This window comes from Heterodontus francisci, chromosome 13 (genome assembly GCF_036365525.1).
Source record: "Heterodontus francisci isolate sHetFra1 chromosome 13, sHetFra1.hap1, whole genome shotgun sequence".
Lineage (NCBI taxonomy): Eukaryota > Metazoa > Chordata > Chondrichthyes > Heterodontiformes > Heterodontidae > Heterodontus > Heterodontus francisci.
In genome coordinates, this window is record NC_090383.1 from 66,223,694 (window position 1) to 66,245,016 (window position 21,323).

The window sequence follows — 21,323 nt, forward strand, 5'->3', positions numbered from 1 at the left end:
CTTCATCAACCATCGCAGCACATCAAGTGAGGCATCACTGAACCATGGTTCAGCCGTTGCACTTCTGGAACACATGGTCATATCTTTTCTTCTCTTGTCTTCAAATTAAACTCCAAATTCCACCTTCAGATTGGCTCGTTAAATACAGGAGTTGAGATTGCGTTATGCGGGTCCTCATCGTGTCCGCTACCACACATTGGGCGCCAAACCCAGAAGCAAAATGCTAATGATTTGGCCGAGTTAAAAAGCCACTGATAGCCACGCTGCACTTTCTTTCAGGTTTATCATTCAACACCAACACCACACGCCCCCCATGACAACTCCAAGATAACATCAAGGCCCTTAATTTTAACAAACTTCATATGCTGTACCTTGTCAAAGTACCTTTTAAAAATCCACTTACACAATGTTGACTACACTTCCTTCATCAATACACTCCACTACTTCCTCAAATAACTATTAATTTAGTCAAACATGACTTACCTTTCATAAATTTATACTGGCTGCTTTTAAATTAACTCATATTTCTAAGTCAGTGTTAACTGTATTCAGTATTATGGTCCATAGCAAGCTGCTTTATCCCTTTCTCCCTTTTTGAACTGAGGTGTTATGTTGACAAGCTTCTGGCACAATTTACATATTGTTACGGTCAAGTGAGGAGGGGTTGAAGGACTTCCCTCTTTTCCCTCTCCTTTGTAGACAAAAACAGGGTTAACTCTTTCTTAAAGTGGATGTACTGGCCAATTCAGTAGGTGTTTGATGACTTACTTGCGATGATCATTACAAAAAACAATCGTACAGGTTGTCTTGAGTTAACAAAGAACATAAAGAACTTAAGAACATAAGAACTAGGAGCAGGAGTAGGCAATTCAGCCCCTTGAGCCTGCTCCGCCATTCAATACAATCATGGCTGATCTCATCTCGGCCTCCGCTCCACTTTCCTACCCATTCTCCATAACCCTTCAACCCATTACTAATTAAAAATCTGTCTATCTCCTCCTTAAATTTACTCAACGTTAATTCCACAGACTCATGACCCTTTCAGAGAAGTAATTTCTCCTCATCTCTGTTTTAAATCTGCTACCTCTTATCCTAAAACTATGACCTCTCTTTCTAGAAAGAGGTTAATTGTATTGTACCTAAACCGAATAAAATAATCAACAATGTGCCAACTTTCACTCTCACACACACATACAGAGAGAGAGGGGGGGGGAGAGAAAGAGGGGGGGAGAGAGAGAGAGGGGGGGAGAGAGAGAGAGAGGGGGGGAGAGAGAGAGAGAGGGGGGGAGAGAGAGAGAGAGGGGGGAGAGAGAGAGAGAGGGGGGGAGAGAGAGAGAGAGGGGGGAGAGAGAGAGAGAGGGGGGAGAGAGAGAGAGAGGGGGGAGAGAGAGAGAGAGGGGGGAGAGAGAGAGAGAGGGGGGAGAGAGAGAGAGAGGGGGGAGAGAGAGAGAGAGGGGGGGGAGAGAGAGAGAGAGGGGGGGAGAGAGAGAGAGGGGGGGAGAGAGAGAGAGGGGGGAGAGAGAGAGAGAGGGGGGGAGAGAGAGAGAGGGGGGGAGAGAGAGAGAGGGGGGGAGAGAGAGAGAGGGGGGGAGAGAGAGAGAGGGGGGAGAGAGAGAGAGAGGGTGGGAGAGAGAGGGAAGGAGGGAGGGGGAGAGGGAGGGAGGGGGAGAGAGGGAGGGAGAGGGGGAGAGAGAGAGGGGGAAAGGTGGGAGGGGGGAGTGGGAGGGGGGGTGTGGGAGGGGGAGGGAGAGGGGGAGGGAGAAAGAGGGGGAGGGAGAAAGAGTGAGAGAGAGAGAGAGAAAGAGAGAGAGAGGAAAAGAGAGAGAGGAAAAGAGAGAGAGGAAAAGAGAGAGAGGAAAAGAGAGAGAGGAAAAGAGCCCTACTTGGGGTCTGCTCGTGTCAGAGTCCAGTTGCTTCTCCTCTGCTGCGGCAAAACACCAGCTTGAAACCACAGATGGGGAGGGACTTGTCACATGACAATCTCTCAGTGATTAAAACATAGCAATTAGCAGTATTTCTCTGCTTGCTGAGAGAACAGGTAGTTCCTTTAAACCTCCTGGGTTCTTGCTGGGAAATGTATAGACATTTCACTCTCCTCACAAGCATTGCAGTTTAGGATACAGTGTTGCAAATTAGGTGATCATCTTAAACTGAAAGGATGACTTTGCTGGCAGCTTGTCTTTTTAAAAGGTCTTACAAATTCAGATCTCCAGCTAGTGGACCAAAGAAAATTATTAAACAAAACACACTGGCGTAACAATATCCAAAAATATTTAAAAGGTTGTGGTCAGGGACTCTGGTATTTTCTCTTTGATTTTCCTGAGAATTCTGACATGAATGCCATCCATTTTGAGTTCAACCAATATTCTGTGTTCCACTTCCTTATCAATGATTATCGAACTAATAGATCAACTTCCTCCCTTTGTATCCTTTCATTCCCATGATCAGTCTTCTATGAATATAGAGGTAAAGTACTGACTCTGTGAGCTGAATTTTTCAACAGGTGTCAGGACTCTCAAATGGCAGTCAAGCTTCAAAGAAGATGCCTCTTAATTGGCTGCCTCCATGTTCACCATCCAAATAAAGGACAGCAGGTGGGTTCCCGAGGCTGGAGATGCAATTAAAGGGCCCGCAGCAATGTCAGGCCTGCAGCCCCACCAGAAGTAAGAACAAAACTAGCAGAATGTACTGCAAATCCAACATAATTATGAAGACCTGCATAACACAGGATAATTTATCATCTCCAAGGCACAACTATTGTCTAAGCTTTTAGCTCCCAAACAAAACTCATCACTTACTAGAACTGACTAACCTTTTATACTTCAAAAACAATTCCAAAACACAGGGACATTGAAAAAAAAATCAAATTTGCAGTTTTTGCTTAGGACAATCACAGCAGGGTTTGAATTTAAGTGAAGCCAGTGAATAAATGTAATTAAATTGCACGTACTGGTTTTGGAGTACAAATAGACAGCATGCAATAACTGTCTAGATCATCTGTCCATTCGTTCAGCCCCATAACTCTTGTTCACACTGCTTTACACTTTCAATCAGGCAAAGTCGTTTGGTGCATGCATATTTTTCTACTATTAAAATTATAAGCTCTTTTGCACATTAAAATTATAGTGGTAAACTTTCAGAACAACTGAAACATTTCAAATTTGGCATAAAGTTTTGTAGTTATATTGCAAAGCGAAAACAGTGTGACATCACGTCTTCAAAGTGCTACAAAAAAATCTGAATTTCTCCTGATTTGGCAATTAAAACAAAATTATATTGCACTTCTTAGGTCAGTGTGATATGCAAACCACATTGCACTGTCAATGAACATCCAATAGTAACCTATATAACAGTTCTTACGAAGTAGCTTCAGATGCTGTCTAAACTATACCTAGTGCTGCAGTACATATTCACTCCTTACAAAATATATGTGCCATAAATACAAGGTTAAATATGATATTTAGAACAGAGAATAAGAGAAACTTCTTTATACAGAGCTGTGAAGCTGTGGCATTCACTTCCAGAGCTAGCGGACAAGGCAGAGACTGTCAACATTCAAGATTAGATTGAATAGGTGGATGAAGGAAAAGGAATGCAGAGCTACAGGAATTTTACTTTTTTTTATTCGTTTATGGGATACGGGCGTTGCTGGCTATGCTAGCATTTATTGTCCATCCCTTGAGTAAGTGATGGTGAACTGCCTTCTTGAACCGCTGCAGTCTTTGGGGTGTAGTTACACCATCAGTGCTGTTAGGAAGGGAGTTCCAGGATTTTGATCCAGCGACAGTGAAGGAACGGCGATATAGTTCCAAGTCAGGATGGTGTGTGACTTGGAGGGGAACTTGCAGGTGGTGGTGTTCCCATGCAACAGCAGCCCTTGTCCTTCTACGTGGAAGAGGTCACGGGTTTGGAAGGTGCTGTCTAAAGAGCCTTGGTGCATTGCTGCAGTGCATCTTGCAGATGATAGACACTCCCTCCACCACCGATGCACAGTGGCAGCAGTGAATGTTTGTGGATGGGCTGCTTTGTCCTGGATTGTGTAGAGTTTCTTCAATGTTGTTGGAGCTGCACCTAGCCAGGCAAGTGGAGAGTATTCCATCACACCCCTGACTTGTGCCTTGTAGATGGTGGACAGGTTTTGGGGAGTCAAGAGGGGAGTTACTCGCCGCAGGATTCCCAGCTTCTGACCTGCTCTTGTAGCCACGGTATTTATATGGCTACCTCAGTTCAGTTTCTGGTCAATGGTAATCCCCAGGATGTTGATAGTGGGGGATTCAGTGATCCTAATGCCATTGAATGTCATGGGGAGGTGGTTAGATTCTCTCTTGTTGGAGATAGTCATTGCCTGGCACTTGTGTGGCACGAATATTACTTGCCACTTACCAGCCCAAGCCTGGATATTGTCCAGGTCTTGCTGCATTTCTACATGGACTGCTTCAGTATCTGAGGAGTCGTGAATGCTGCTGAACATTGTGCAATCATCAGCAAACATCCCCACTTCTGACCTTATGATGATGGGAAGCTCATTGATGAAGCAGCTGAAGATAGTTGTGCCTGAGGAACTACCCTGAGGAACTCCTGCAGTGATGTCCTGGAGCTGAGATGATTGACCTTCAACAACTAGAACCATCTTCCTTTACTCTAGGTATGACTCTAACTAGTGGAGAGTTTTTCCCATTCCCATTGACTGCAGTTTTGCTTGGGCTCCTTGATGCCATACTCGGTCAAATGCTGTGTTGATGTCAAGGGCAGTCACTCTCACCTCACCTCTTGAGTTCAGCTCTTTTGTCCGTGTTTGAACCAAGGCTGTAATGAGGTCAGGAGCAGTGGCCTTGGCAGAACCCAAATTGAGCATCACTGAACAGGTTATTGCTAAGCAAGTGCCGCCTGATAGCACTGTCATCGACACCTTCCATCACTTTACTGATGATCGCGAGTAGACTAATGCGGCAGTAATTGGCTGAGTTGCATTTGTCCTGCTTTTTGTGTAAAGGATATATCTGGCCAATTTTCCACATTGTCAGGTAGATGCCAGTGTTGTAGCTGTAGTTGATCAACTTGGCTAGGGACACAGCAAGGTCTGGAGTACAAGTCTTCAGCACTATTGCCGGAATGTTGTCAGGTCCCATAGTCTTTGCATGTATCTAGTGCCTTCAGTCGTTTCTTGATATTACACAGAGTGAATCGAATTGGCTGAAGACTGGCATCTGTAAAGCTAGGGACTTCAGGAGGAGGCCGAGATGGATCATCAACTCGGTACTTCTGGCTGAAGATTGCTGCAAATGCTTCGGCCTCATCTTTTGCACTGATGTGCTGGGCTCCCCCATCATTGAGGATGGGGATATTTGTGGAGTCGTCTCCTCCTGTTAGTCGTTTAATTGTCCACCACCATTCACGACTGGATGTGGCAGAACTGCAGAGCTTAGATCTGATCCATTGGTCGTGGGATCGCTTATCTCTATCTATCACTTCACCAGGTTGACACCACATTTTGAGGTCTGCCTGGTGCTACTCTTGGCATGCCCTCCTGCACTCTTCATTGAACCCAGGTTGGTCCCCCAGCTTGATGGTGATGGTAGAATGGGGGATATGATGGGCCATGAGGTTACAGATTGTGGTCGAGTATAATTCTGCTGCTGATGACCCACAGCGCTTCATGGATGCCCAGATTTGCATTGCTAGATCTGTTCGAAAGCTATCCCATTTAGCACAGTGGTAGTGCCACACAACACGATGGAGTGTATCATCAGTGTAAAGATGGGACTTTGTCTCCACAAGGACTGCGCGGTGGTCATTATTACAAATACCGTCATGGACAGATGCATCTGCGACAGGGAGCGGGAAGGGCAAAATAGAGACTTGGGGGTAGAAATTCAGGTGCAATCATCTTTGGACGCATGGGGTGGCGTGGTACAAAGAACAAAGAACAGTACAGCACAGGAACAGGCCATTCGGCCCTCCAAGCCTGCGCCGATCTGGATGCCTGCCTAAACTAAAACCTTCTGCACTTCCAGGGACTGTATCCCTCTATTCCCATCCTATTTATGTATTTGTCAAGATGCCTCTTAAACGTCATTATCGTACCTGCTTCCACCACCTCCCCGGCAGCAAGTTCCAGGCACTCACCACCCTCTGTGTAAGGAACTTGCCTCGCACATCCCCTCTAAACTTTGCCCCTTGCACCTTAAACCTATGTCCCCTAGTAACTGACTCCTCCACCCTGGGAAAAAGCTTCTGACTATCCAATCTGTCCATGCCTCTCATAACTTTGTAAACCTCTATCATGTCGCCCCTCCACCTCCGTCGTTCCAGTGAAAACAATCCGAGTTTATCCAACCTCTCCTCATAGCTAATGCCCTCCAGAACAGACAACATCCTGGTAAACCTCTTCTGTACCCTCTCCAAAGCCTCCACGTCCTTCTGGTAGTGTGGCGACCAGAATTGCACGCAATATTCTAAGTGTGGCCTAACTAAAGTTCTGTACAGCTGCAGCATGAGTGCCAATTTTTATACTCTATGCCCCGATCGATGAAGGCAAGCATGCCGTATGCCTTCTTGACTACCTTATCCACCTGCATTGCCACTTTCAGTGACCTGTGGACCTGTACGCCCAGATCTCTCTGCCTGTCAGTACTCCTAAGGGTTCTGCCATTTACTGTATACTTCCCACTGCATTAGATCTTCCAAAATGCATTACCTCACATTTGTCCAGATTAAACTCCATCTGCCATTTCTCCGCCCAAGTCTCCAACCGATCTATATCCTGCTGTATCCTCTGACAGTCCTCATCACTGTCCGCAACTCCACCAACCTTTGTGTCGACCTCGTGACGAGGTCAAGTATGTTTTTCCCTCACCACCTGCCGCAGACCAAGTCTTGCAGCTATGTCCTTTAGGACTCGGCCAGCACAGTCAGTAATGGTGCTACCAAGCCACCCTTGGCGATGGACATTGAAGTCCCCCAGAGTACATTCTGCACCCTTGCCACCCTCAGTGCTTCCTCCAAGTGGTGTTCAACTGAGTACTGATTCATCATCAGGAGATTTCCATGCCCATGTTTGACCTGATTCTATGAGACTTCATGGGGTCTGGAGTCGATGTTGAGGACTCCCAGGGCAACTCCCTCCCGACTGTATAACCATTGTGCCACCACCTCTGCTGGGTCTGTCTTGCCAGTGGGACAGGACATACCTGGGGATGGTGATGGCAGTGTCTGGGACATTGTCTGTAAGATATGATTCCTTGAGTATGAAAATGTCAGTCTGCTGCTGGAGTAGCCTGTGGGACAGCTCTCCCAACTTTGGCACAAGCCCCCAGATGTTAGTAAGGAGGACTTTGCAGAGTCGACAGGTGGTCAATCCAGTTTCATTCGTTATTGACTATGCTACAACTGAGTGGCTTGCTAGGCCATTTCAGAGGGCATGCAAGAGTCAACCACATTGCTGTGGGTCTGGAGTCACATGTAGACCAGACCAGGAAAGGACAGCAGATTTCCTTCCCAAAGGACATTGGTGAAGCAGATGGGTTTTTATGACAATAGTTTCATGCAATGTTAGGAGCAGTCAGATATACATTGACTCTTCGTCAGCAGGCTCTTTGTGCCTCGCCAGCTTAACCGAAGTATTGGGAGAGCCTCAGACCTCACCATTCAGACACAGTGATTTAATCCTGTGCACCAGAGGACTGGAGAATAGCCAATGTTGTTCCTTTGTTTAAGAAGGGTGGCAAGGATAATCCAGGAAATTATAGGCCGGTGAGCCTTACGTCAGTGGTAGGGAAATTATTAGAGAGGATTATTCGGGACAGGATTTACTCCCATTTGGAAACAAACGAACTTATTCGCGAGAGACAGCATGGTTTTGTGAAGGGGAGGTCATGTCTTACTAATTTGATTGAGTTTTTTGAGGAAGTGACGAAGATGATTGATGAGGGAAGGGCGGTGGATGTTGTCTATATGGACTTTAGTAAAGCCTTTGACAAGGTCCCGCATGGCAGACTGGTGCAAAAGGTGAAGTCACACGGGATCAGAACCCTTAGGAGTATTCATCGGTCGGGGCATAGAGTATAAAAATTGGCAAGTCAGGGCGGCACAGTGGCGCAGTGGTTAGCACTGCAGCCTCACAGCTCCAGGGACCCGGGTTCGATTCTGGGTACCGCCTGTGTGGAGTTTGCAAGTTCTCCCTGTGTCTGCGTGGGTTTTCTCCGGGTGCTCCGGTTTCCTCCCACAAGCCAAAAGACCTGCAGGTTGGTAGGTAAATTGGCCATTATAAATTGTCACTAGTATAGGTAGGTGGTAGGGAAATATAGGGACAGGTGGGGATGTTTGGTAGGAATATGGGATTAGTGTAGGATTTAGTATAAATGGGTGGTTGATGGTCGGCACAGACTCGGTGGGCCGAAGGGCCTGTTTCAGTGCTGTATCTCTAATCTAATCTAATCATGTTGCAGCTGTACAGAACTTTAGTTAGGCCACACTTAGAATATTGCGTGCAATTCTGGTCGCCACACTACCAGAAGGACGTGGAGGCTTTGGAGAGGGTACAGAGGAGGTTTACCAGGATGTTGCCTGGTCTGGAGGGCATTAGCTATGAGGAGAGGTTGGATAAACTCGGATTGTTTTCACTGGAACGAGGGAGGTGGAGGGGTGACATGATAGAGGTTTACAAAGTTATGAGAGGCATGGACAGAGTGGATAGTCAGAAGCTTTTTCCCAGGGTGGAGGAGTCAGTTACTAGGGGACATAGGTTTAAGGTGCAAGGGGCAAAGTTTAGAGGGGATGTGCGAGGCAACTTTTTTTACACAGAGGGTGGCGAGTGCCTGGAACTTGCTGACAGGGGAGGTGGTGGAAGCAGATACGATAGCGACGTTTAAGAGACATCTTGACAAATACATGAATAGGAAGGGAATAGAGGGATATGGGCCCCGGAAGTGCAGAAGGTGTTAGTTTCGGCAGGCATCAAGATCGGCGCAGGCTTGGAGGACCGAATGGCCTGTTCTTGTGCTGTACTGTTCTTTGTTCTTTGTTCCACGCCACCCCATGCGTCCAAAGATGATTGCACCTGAATTTCTACCCCCAAGTCTCTATTTTGCCCTTCCCGCTACAGCATAAACTGATCAAATAACAGGGACTTGCCATGCAGGAATTCTAAGTGCACCTCTATGATACAGCACATTACATTATCAGCAACTACTAAAGACCTTCAAAAAAGTAGCCATATCCATTTATTTGCAACTTGCTTAATTGCAATTCCCGTTTTAACACAAACATTTCTAAAGTTCTGTTTTCCTGCCTACCATATATGTGAAAAGTTTGTTTTATTTCTATTTCATTTATTGCAATATTTATTTTGAAATGCACTTACCTGAATGTGAAGTTGGGACGAGCAGGAATGCAACTCCTGAACCTATATTTAATGAACACTAGCCATCACCATTCCCTTGCACCCGCCCAATCATCACTGCTCCCTGATCGCCCCAGCCTCTGATCCTCCCGACCCAGTTCCTCACTTACCAGACTGCTGCTGCAATGTTAGCTTTATAGATATTCAGTTTTACTGCAATTTGTGAGGCTGCCCCAAAAGGTTGCAATTAAAGTGATTCCACAAAATGTTTGATTTTAAACAATCTTAATTCATGTATAATGAGTCAAACAATTGTTTTTTGAATGTTAATAACTATTTAGTTTTAATATTCTATTTATGAGAGTCTGATATTAGCATATGTTTGCAAACTATCAAATTTAGGAATTTATCATCTACTTGCTTTTAGATGGGCTGTGCCTATTGACAAAATATTTCGGGACTACAAATTCATCACAAGGTTCATAACTTTATAATCATTGTTGTTAAGAATGTCTCGGCCAAACAAATGCCATAACTGTTACTAATAGTTAAATTACCCGAGAAGAAAACTTGCAATTGGTATATGGATTGTTTTTTAACTAATCTATTTTAAATCTTTTAAAAGAGTGCCAGATGTGCATTTTGATACAATTTTTATAATCAAGAACAATCAAAGTCTATGCCTCATAAATGTAGAAAATATAAAGATCAGCTTTTCACTGAACTGAGCATTGTGCCAACACAATTGCAGAATGCTACTGGTGCTGCTATGGTGACAGATTACAGTTATTCTTTTCAACTGGCAACGAAAAAGCTTTTAACTCCTCGTGCTAAACACAGTATAAGCTGGTATCCAAAACAATAAATGGCATCCAAAAAGAGAAAAAATAATAATTTTGCAAATAAGCATAGCCTGCATTACAGTAGTGATTTGATATAATGAAACTATGACAACTCTATTTACCCGTAATGTTTCCGAACCACTCCATTATTTTTTTCTTTAAAATTCATTAAACTGAAAACAGTAGTCACACCTTAGAAAGGAAATCACGTGTAATAAATTAATAATGAGGAGTTTCTAATTGTTGAAAGTGAGTTAAAGGTTAATTTTGCACACAGTCCCTCAGACATTTCAAGTAGAGACACCATACTAACAAGGAGGATGCTATTTCAGCAGTGCAATGTTTTCTCTTCAACCAAGTACTATATTTAAACATAATGGAAGGCAAATTTTAAAAGTCGGGTTGATTGCTCGGAGAATTATTATTGCTGAGGCAGACATCAAATACCTGCAAAGAGAAATCATAATATGTACACAGTTTTACAGTATTGCCTCTTCTACCACATATGTCAACTTCAGGGTAATTTCTTCAATTCAAAAATCAACAAATCAGCAATTTATTTTAATGCATCACTTGACCAAGCGAACTGCCTGCGACAACTGCATTATTTTTATATTGCTGTAATTTCATTATAAATGAATTGAAACTAGACTTTCACAGGGCTAATATATAAATTCCAAAAATTGTAAACAGAATATCAATTTTTTAAACTAATTGAAAATAATTTCAAATGAGATGTATTGGAATATGCACTGTGGAGGCCACTTTTTGTTCTAATTTCCATGCGTAAAAAAGTCCAGTATTCATAAAGCTACATGGCTCTCAACGTGTTGTACCGGAGCTCATCGCTGCTGTTGAAATACTTGTTAAATTTAGCACTGTAAATACCAGTGGTACAGATATGCTGAAATAGATTCGGCTCAGGTCAAAACCATTCACTGCTGTCAAACACGATACCTCCGTCCGAAATCACTTGGCTGAGCTTTTGTTTCTATCGACGTTGCGCACTACAGCAATTTCGTTCAGCTTCGCATCGTGTTAGGAGAGAGATTGTATTGTTTACTTAAAGATTATTTTAACGTCTCTTTTCAGTACCAACGAAAACATCAAAGCAGATTGCGATTTGACTCGACAAGTTGCAATGAACCAACAGCTGAGTGGAGCAGTACTAGAAATTAGCATTAAATCAATGTAAAATGGAAACACACCTGGAAACATGCAGCTGAATTCTATCAATTTAAAAACTACTCAAAATATGAAATCCGAGCTTAAATAAAACATCTGTACTTTAAAAATATTGAAATTAGCAGCACAATTATCTTGATTTTATTAGCCAACAAAAATGAATGACGTAGAGGTTGCATCTTTTATATTCCACTGTTTAATGCATTAAAGACGTCTATAAATTACCGTGAAACTTAATGCTTAAAATGAATACATCTGTTATAACCTTATAAAAGCAAACTATGACTATTAATAATGTTGCTCAATGTATGGTGTACAAAAAATAAGCACTGCAATACTGTATTAACCATTCGAATGTTTGCATCCTAAATCATATTTATAAACATAAATGGTGAAACTGGGTCTATTATTTTGTAAAGTGTCACATTTCATTCCGCATGGTGTACACTACCTGATAATATCATCGTTGTGGCCAAGAAAAAATTTCTGTGTGTGCTCCCTGGTGTTGTAGACAATTCCCACTCCAGCAACGAAGTAGACCACCTCCTTGGCAACCGTGTAGTATAGATTATTCCGGCACTGGTGACCTCGGTAACCATAAACCCACTCTAACCGCAGCTGGCATTTCGGTGCAGTTCTATCAGCCATTTCCTTTTCTTCCTATTATTTCTCTCCCGTCCTTCTCTCCGGATCAGGAAGACAGCCCCAAATAACGCTTTCAAGAAATAGAAATCTTTATTACAATTTCAAAAAATTACACCCGTTAACATAAAAATACCTCTCACGGCGGCAATAATAACTACCAATGACATCAGCTGAATGCAGCAGCAAGCAGCCGACACTGAAGGACAGAGATGCGTTCGTTGGAAGCCCTGCGCGCGCTCGTTACCAGGTGGGCAGAGGCTCTTAGTAACAACGCCACGGCGGCAGTTGACGTTGGGGGGGCGGGGTGGGGGGGGGAGTCGACGTAGTCGCGCCAATGTGCGTGCTGGAGCGTCAGCGAGGACCGTTTATGTAAACTGTCCCTGAGTAATATTTATTTTCTTTCCTGATGAAGAAAAGGAATTTGGAGGGGGGGGGATTTGGTTTATTTTAATTTCTACCTGTTTCTCCCCCAACATCTACCTTCCCCCTCCTCTGCTAGAGCATGTACCCTCAGTCAGGTGCAACACAGGGATGGGTTTGGGTTTTGATATTTGCTGGTGATGGGAATAAAAACATTTTTTAAAAGTATTCACACCATCAGAAAGATAAATGAATAAGAAAACTTAATTTTAAAGAGAGCCATTGAGGTCTGGTTTGATATTAACCAGACTCTAAAAGAAGGAATAGAGATTTTTTCTTAGATCATGGAACGGCAGCTGAGACCTGTTTGCAATTCCTGCACCTTGTGGGAACTTCTGGACACTTCATGTGTCTTGGAGGAACCACATGTGAAGGAAGTGTTTCCAGCTGCTTCAGCTCAAGCTCAGCATTTAGGGGCTTAAGGGGCAACTGGAGTCACTACAGAGCATCAGGGAGGATGAGAGTTTCTTGAATTATACGTTCCAGGAGGAGATAACCACACAGGCAGCAGGAGTTCAGGAGTAGATGGGTGGCCATCCGGAAGAACAGGAAGATGCAGGAGTCTTGCGGCAGGAGGGATAGGCACCGACATGTTGCACCAAAAACATTTGACAAAATTATTGACTCAGCCATGGATATGGGGGCAATTAATCTGTATATAAAGTATATAACCAATCTGATGCTGTCAAACCACAGTTCAACTTAAAACACATTTATCCCTATAAATAAAGTAGCTAAGCATACAAACATCAATGGAGAGCAGCACGACTGTATTAGCTAGCTAGCAAGCAGAATAATATACTGCCAATGCAAATAACTTTTGTTGACAGAATGAGCTAACAACACCATGCCACAGGGTGGTAGATGCATCTTATCGCATGACCTCTGTAGATTCATGCTCTGTCAGGAGTGCAGATTCATTCAATAAACCATGAAACTTAAGGAGAGGATTGTTATTGTAGTTATTGGGTGAGGCACCAAAAATAATCAGCAATAGGAAGATGGATCATTTCTCACACTGCTGTTGTCACAAGACAATTTAACCCATGATGATCAATGTTTGTGCAACTTTTCCACCTGCTAGTAGTACGTGTCTGAAGACAGGGTAGCCAACAAAAGGGCAATGATCTCCAAATCAGGAGAAATTTATGGGATGGAGCAAATAGTACTTCAGAAGAGTCATATGTCACGACCAGGTGAGAAAGATGTCTAGGGTTCCCTCTCAGCCTTCACCTGGTCTTACCTTAACAGGATTTTATTTTAAACACACCATGTTTTCTGCTCCCCCTTGATGAATTCTTGTTTACTGCTTTCCAATTAGAAGGCAAAGAAACCAGCACAAACAGGTTTTCTTAGGTTTAAAGAAGAAAGGTTGAAATTTATTAAACTTAAACTCTAATTCGGTTAACACCTACAGATACACAACGCGCCCATGCTAGCATGCACACATGCAGTTAGAGGCAGAGCAGAAGAAATAAAGTGGAAAAGTTTGAGGTAATCTCTGAAGAGGGATTTTGTTATGGTTCTTCGAGCTCACTGTAGAGTCCTTGATTGTAGATAGATCCTTCTTTTCGTTGGGGCCCAGTATTCATCTTAAACCTCGTTCGCTGTAGGAGACTTTTCTCTTTTGGGAATCATGTGGCTTCAGTGGATTTGGAGTTCTGTGAGAAAAAGATGGGAGCAGACAGGAGAGGCTGTGGTGAGCCAGCCAGGGGATGTCTTTTTAGTCCAGAAGCAAACAGACACTCTGACTTCAAACTGTTTGTATAATTCAGAAAAAACCCAGGTTTCCAAGCAGGTTAGTCATGTGACTAGCTGGTCTGACCACATCTGTTTGTGGATTCTCTGGTCTTAGCCGATCCTGGAATGTCTCTTCTTACACACAATACCTGGTGCTCCAAGTCCATTGTGGGTTAAATTGGAGCAAGGAATAGCTCCTTTGTCCTTCCAAGCACTGGCTGTTAGTATGCAAAAAAAAATTTCCAGCCAAGGGCCTGTTGTTTTATTAAACAAGCCCCCTTTCTTCACTTTAGCAACAGTTTGAAATGTAATGTCCATATGGCAAAATTAATATGCCTCATTCTTGGCAGGCGGGTGTCTAGCATGCGGCACAGTGGCGCAGTGGTTAGCACCGCAGCCTCACAGCTCCAGTGACCCGGGTTCAATTCTGGGTACTGCCTGTGTGGAGTTTGCAAGTTCTCCCTGTGTTTGCGTGGGTTTCCTCCGGGTGCTCCGGTTTCCTCCCACATGCCAAAGACTTGCAGGTTGATAGGTAAATTGGCCATTAGCAATTGCCCCTAGTGTAGGTAGGTGGTAGGGAAATATAGGGACAGGTGGGGATGTGGTAGGAATATGGGATTAGTGTAGCATTAGTATAAATGGGTGGTTGATGGTCGGCACAGACTCGGTGGGCCGAAGGGCCTGTTTCATCTAAACTAAACAGGTTAAACAGAAAACTAGAGTGGGACAGGAAGCGACAGAGAGATTAATAGTAAGTAACCAAGACTAGTTTATTTATCCTGATAAGCTGTTAAACTAGATCTTGGATTCTAAAATACAGAAACAACAGAATCTCTCATGGACAAAATGTCATTTGCTCACCAAAGCTAGTGACAAAATTAGATAAACACAATTACAAATTGTGCGCCCTTCAGTTCCTCCAATAGAGTTCTTCACTTAAATTCAATTATGTCCATATCTCAGTCTATCACTGTTGATTACGATTCAGCTCTGACAAGATAATTATTAACAAAATGCTTTTACTGCAAAAAGTTGAGTCGTTGTTACTGCATGCATTATTCAGTTACAAATGTTTAGTCACTATTTGTAAGATTGTACACCGGACTAACCAATTTATGTTCAAGCCAAATCTCTTACCTGTTTGCAAAGGTGCACTTTTAACGTAATGTGATAGAGACAACTTTCAAATAACATTGGCTACTCAGGTTATCTGCTCTCAAACTAAATAGTAAATGATGCACATTGCAGTTACTGATCTTTGACATACTTGTAAAATTTGTCCTTTAATCCAATGTACACCAAAAAAAAGTCAGTGAATGGCTGTGTCTAATATGGTCATTGAAACTAATACATTTTTACTATGTCTTCCCTGACAGTTTTTAAAACTGCAATTGCAGCATGGATTTTGTTAAGGAATCATAGACAGTTCATCATAGATTAAGATTTATTAAATCTATCCATTACATTGTATATGGGTCAGCAGCATCCTATGTTTGCCAATATCACTCAGCCCCATTACACCATGCTCTTGTATTCATGAGGAGCTTACAGTTCAGACTTCTTCAGATTATTTGAATTTTCTTGCCTGTTTTCCCTTCAATACAAGTTCTGGAATGATATGATTCCAAATGGTTAGCAGCGGAATTGCGACATTTATATAGAAGTAAAAGTCCAGCAACTTTCAACATGTCACTGATCTTGTATCTCAAGTGAAAGTAATGCGTGCCAAAGCATAGGAATCAAAATATTCCCGACGTGACTTTTGCCATTTTAAAATAAGTTTACATAACTTAAGCCTTTAAATTTGTGTTTTAAAATAACCTAGGTTATTTTGAAACACAAGGTTAAAGGCTTGGAGGAGGGGTATCCAATCTTTTCACTTGGGGGTGGGGGGGGGGGGTGCCCATATTACAATTTTTGTCTTACATAGGGGGCCAGTGAGACAATTTTGGAAAGATAAAGGCATTAAAAAATGTATCTTAAAAATAATCAAAACAACAACATATGTGCATTTTTGTGAAGAAAATTTAAATGAGAAGAAAAACTTATTGACCTACTTTCATGTTACTTTTTTGGATACTGATTTTGCCCTCCCTCCCTACTTGTTGTACAGGTGCGGACTTTTCCGGATAGAATGATCTGGCAGGAATGATCATGATCGCTCACTCGTTCTAATCAGAAAAAAATCAACAGGCTCTTGGAGAGGTTTGAGTTAATTAGGGAGACCCAGCATGGATTTGTAAAAGGCAGATTGTATTTAACTAATCTAATTGAATTTTTTGATGAAATAACAGAGAAGGTTGATGAAGCGAAAGCAATGTATGTAGTCTATATGGATTTTAAGAAAGCTTTAATAAAGTACTACTTAAAAGACTGGTTAACAAAATTGAGGCTTATGGAATAGGAGGGTCAGTGTCAGCTTGGATAATAAATTGGCTTAAGGACAAAAAACAGCGACGTGGATATTCGAATACAAGTAACATTTCGAAATTTGCTGATGATACCAAACTTGGAGGTGTGGCAAGCAGTACAGATGATACCAATTGAATTCAACAGAATACAGATAGGCTAGCAGAATGGGCAGACAAGTGGCAGATGGAATCAGATGGAATTTAATACAGAGAATATAGGCTTAATGGCACAGTTTTAAAGAGTGTACAGGGATAGAGGGACCTGGGGTTCATATGCATAGAACTTTGAATCTGGCAGGACATATTGAGAGAGTAGTTAGCAAAGATCTTGGGCTTCATAAATAGAGGCATTTAGTACAAAAGCAGGGAAGTTATCTTGATCCTTTATAAAGCTCTGGTTAGGCCATGACTAGAGTACTGCATCCAGTTCTGGTCATTACACTTCAGGAAGGAATTGAGGATCCTTGAGAGGGTGCAGAGGAGACTTACAGAATGGTGGTAAGGATGAGAGATTTTAACTACAAGGTTAGGTTGAAGAAGCTGGGGTTGTTCTCCTTGGTGCAAAGGAGTTTGAGGGGAGATTTGATAGAGGTGTACAAAATTATGACAGGTTTAGACAAAGAAAAGCTGTTCCCATTAGTTGATGGTACAAGGTCTAGGGGACACAGATTTAAAGTTTCATCCGAACTCATCAATCTGAAATTTTAACTCTGTTTCTCTCTCCAGGGATGCTGTCAGCCCTGCTCAGTATTTCCAGTATTTTCTGTTTTTATTTCAGATTTCCATCATCTGCAATATTTTTCTTATGCTCCAGATATTTTGGGTTGCTACAAATCTTGTATTTATTATGTTTGATGCAACATGCAGCATGAAGTGAAGTAATGGGATAACATTACTGTACTTGTATCAAAAAATGACAAGAAATGAGGGTAAGTTAGAAGGCCTGCAACCCTAGTTTTACACTAAAAAGACACAGTGACATGTCAGAGATGACAAAAAAAAAATGTTTTTATTGGGAATTGTGGGTTAGAGGCCTAGAGCACAAACTACAAACTGGACAGAAGACTGCTAATCAAATCTGAAAACTCAAGAGCAAAGAGGAAGAACCTAAGAATGCAGAAGCACACCAAAACCATTTATCTTGTTCAATTATTATATCAGGATCCGATTGATCATTTTTCATAATTTTCTTTTGATGGACTCAATTTTCTCAATATCCTTGCTGAATCATGAATCAATTCATTTTTCTTTCAAATGCCTCAACGGAGTCAGTGTTTCCATATTAGATGTCTGTTTATGCACAGAATATTATAATGTTCCTCACTGTTGAACTTCCAAGATCCATGCACAATGCACCCTTCTGGAAATTGATGTATGTCAAAGGTAGCGTAGAGGTTATGTTGCTGGACTAATAATCCAGAGAATGTGAGTTTAAGTCTCACCATGGCATCTTGAGTTAAAAATCTGGAAATAAAAAAATCTGGTATCAGTAAAATTGGCCATGAAGCTTTTGGATTGCCATAAAAACACAACTGATTCACTAATGCCCTTTATGGAAGGAAACCCACTATCATTAACATTATGGGCTGACGTATAGGTGACTCCAGTCTTACACTAACATGGTTGACTCTTAACTGCATCTGAAGTGGCCTAGCAAGCCAGTCATTTGAATCAATCTGCCATCACCACAGGAATGGGCAATAAATGCTAGTGATAACCTCAGCCCACAAATGAGTAGAAATATTTCGCTTCTGCTAACCCCAGAATTCCTCTTCCCTATTAGCATTGGCTAATATTCATGTACAAAACTATGACCAGGATTTTGTCCTGGTGATGGGGGTCTCACACACCAGCAAAAGCACCTCCTCTGGGGGAGGCCTGCCAGATCAAGTGCCAATTAGGCACTTAAGTGAACAGCAGCTGGCCTTCCCCAGGATCAAGGACCCCAGTGACGGACGTCCCGCTTGCTGAGAGCTGTCAGCCAATCATGGCTGGCAGATCTTTAACTGAGCAGCGCCACTGTGGAGGCAGTGGCTGCTGCTGGTAGAGCAATGACCGGAGGTGTTGGAACCAGGCCACAGATTTGCTTGGCATTCTCCCCATGCGGTGACAGGCCAGCCCGCTACTGGGCTAATTCCGCCAGTGGCGGGATGAGGCCCTTAATTGGGCATTAGTTGCCCAGTTAGGGGCATCAATTGGCAGTGGGGTGGGAAGGCCATTCACAGGCCTTCCAGCCCAGGACTTAATTTGGGTGGAGGTGGGAAGATGGCAGGGTCCGCTCCCCACCACCATCCTGTCCAATTATATGCTCTCCCCGCCTCCAAACCCGACGCAGGGGAAAGCATAAAATTCAGCCCCAATGTGTCTATCTTCATTTAAACCTTATTCTTGAAGGTTGAGCTAAATATTTTACACAAGATGTCCCATGTAGCCTCAATAGGAATCACTGAGTAGACTGGTGTGCATATCAACATTGAAGATCTCTTTTTACTCCTGTGTGCAAATCACGAATATAGAAAAAAATCAAATAACACAGAAATAGAATATTTCCATTAATACTGTATTGAATATTTTATTTTGTGTGAATGTTGGTAGAAAACAACAGATATCAATACATTACTGTGAAACTGAAAGATACAATCACAGAATAGAAAGCGACACATCTTTCAACAAAATCCAATATCGTACAAAACTATGATACACTCTTCAACAATTTCACAAACCATCAACACCCAATGGAATAGTACACATTATTTTCATTTCTAACATATGTTGAAGTGTTTCTGAGTTGGGACAGTTTTACAGGCTCAGATAGTGGGGATCCTAACCAGAGGAGTTTTTTTCCAAATGCCAAACTGCTTTGTTGTTAGATTCTCTTCCTCAAATTCACCCTGAATGGTTTTCTGGGATGTAGGGGGTGGTGGTGAAAGATTGTCTGTGTTTGCTATTTCAAACAAAATCATTCGGATATTTGAAACAAATGCATTTGCTAATTTTCTACAAATCATGAATAGAGGAAATCTTTCCGCTTTGAAGTCCATGCTAAAATCTCTAGAGTAACAACTGACCGGCCTTGACGGCAGACTCTAGTTCAATCATTTGAAAAGCTGTTGTTTTTGCAACTGTCCTTCACAGATGTACCCTGAATTACCTCCATGCCAATTGTGTGAAGGCCCCATTATGCAGTATGTTACGGTCATGTGAGGAGGGGTCGAAGGGCTTCCCTCTTTTCCCTCCCCTTGTATGACCACAACAGGTTTAATTCTTTCTTAAAGTAGATGTACTGGTCAATTCAGTAGGTATTTGATTACTACTATTTATATGATCATAACAAGAACCAATTGGACATGGTCCTCTCTGGAGGACCATGTAATGGAGAGCACAGCAGACCACCACAATGACTGAGAACTTTGCAGGAAGGCACCATCCGACCAGTCCAGCACCAGAATTGCATCTTCAGAAGCCTGATGGCCTGCTTAATGGTTGTTCTACTGAGAATATGGCATTGGTTGTTTTGCCTCTCTTAGGGCAAGGGGTGAGTATTTTTATTTTATTTTGATTATTTTTTATTTAGAGATACAGCACTGAAACAGGCCCTTCGGCCCACCGAGTCTGTGCCGACCAACAACCACCCATTTATACTAATCCTACATTAACCCCATATTCTCTACCACATCCCCACCATTCTCCTACCACCTACCTACACTAGGGGCAATTTACAATGGCCAATTTACCTATCAACCTGCAAGTCTTTGGCTGTGGGAGGAAATCGGAGCACCCGGCAGAAATCCACACAGACACAGGGAGAACTTGCAAACTCCACACAGGCAGTATCCAGAACTGATTCCGGGTTGCTGGAGCTGTGAGGCTGCGGTGCTAACCACTGCGCCACTGTGCTGCCATATCTTCAAGGGATATCCCTTGTCCCCTAGATCCATCAATGCATTTTGAGGGTTGGGAGTGAAGAACTGAGGCAGCATGGACTGGCAAAGGATGAAGGAGTCATGGCAGCTGCCAGGAAAGTGAGTGCTCACACGGAGGAAACTCTTGTTGCGGTTTCAGATCAGTTGGACATTGAGAGAGTGGAAGCCCTTCTTTGATGGATCTCACTAGCCAGTTGCTGGGTGCTTTATTGGCCACATGGGTGCAATCAATGATACCCTGCACCTGGTGAAATCCAGCAATGGAGATGAAACCTCTGCCCCTGCAAGGCCGTGTCAGTCATTAAATAAATGTGCTGTCCAGTGCTGGCAAAGAGGGAATTAGCAACCTGCAGTGGTGTGCAGCTGTTTTTGAGATGCCACTGAGGTTTGCATCTGATCCTTGGAAGGAACCAGAAAAGAGGAAGTTCAAGGCCACAGTGACTTTGACAGCCACTGTCAGGGCATGTCGACCAGTGCTGCGAGGTGTGAGGTCTTTGGTGATGAGGGCACAGATGTCTGCGACCATCTGCCTGGAGAGTCGCAGTCTGCTGTGGCACTGGTTCTCGGTCATCTCCAGGTAGCTCCGTCTTCGGCGGTAGATCCTGTGTTGAGGCTTTGGCCTCCACCGCTTTCCTGCCTTTCTTTCCTCTGCCGTGCCCTCCTGATGCCCGGGGTTCTGCCCCTTCTGTGGAGGGTAAAGCCCCTCATCACCACTGGGCCCAAAATCTGACAGTTGTGCGCCTATTGCCAGCTGGAGCCTTCCTTCTGGGCAGATGGCTGCCTAATTGTCCTTGGCAGCCTTGCCCCCTACTCTTCT

At 43.1% G+C, this 21,323-nt stretch overlaps 1 protein-coding gene across 1 annotated transcript in view; it reads right to left on the reverse strand.

The window, feature by feature from the left end:
- LOC137376798 (echinoderm microtubule-associated protein-like 6) overlaps positions 1-12,252 on the reverse strand; it is a 741,885-nt gene extending 729,633 nt beyond the window's left edge. The window contains exons 1-2 of the mRNA XM_068045814.1: positions 12,171-12,252; positions 11,819-12,082 (exon numbers count right to left, since the gene is read on the reverse strand). Coding sequence (XP_067901915.1) covers positions 11,819-12,015 — 197 coding nt within the window. The 5' untranslated portion in view covers positions 12,016-12,082; positions 12,171-12,252. The remainder of the gene's footprint in view (positions 1-11,818; positions 12,083-12,170) is intronic.
- Positions 12,253-21,323: the final 9,071 nt, after the last annotated feature.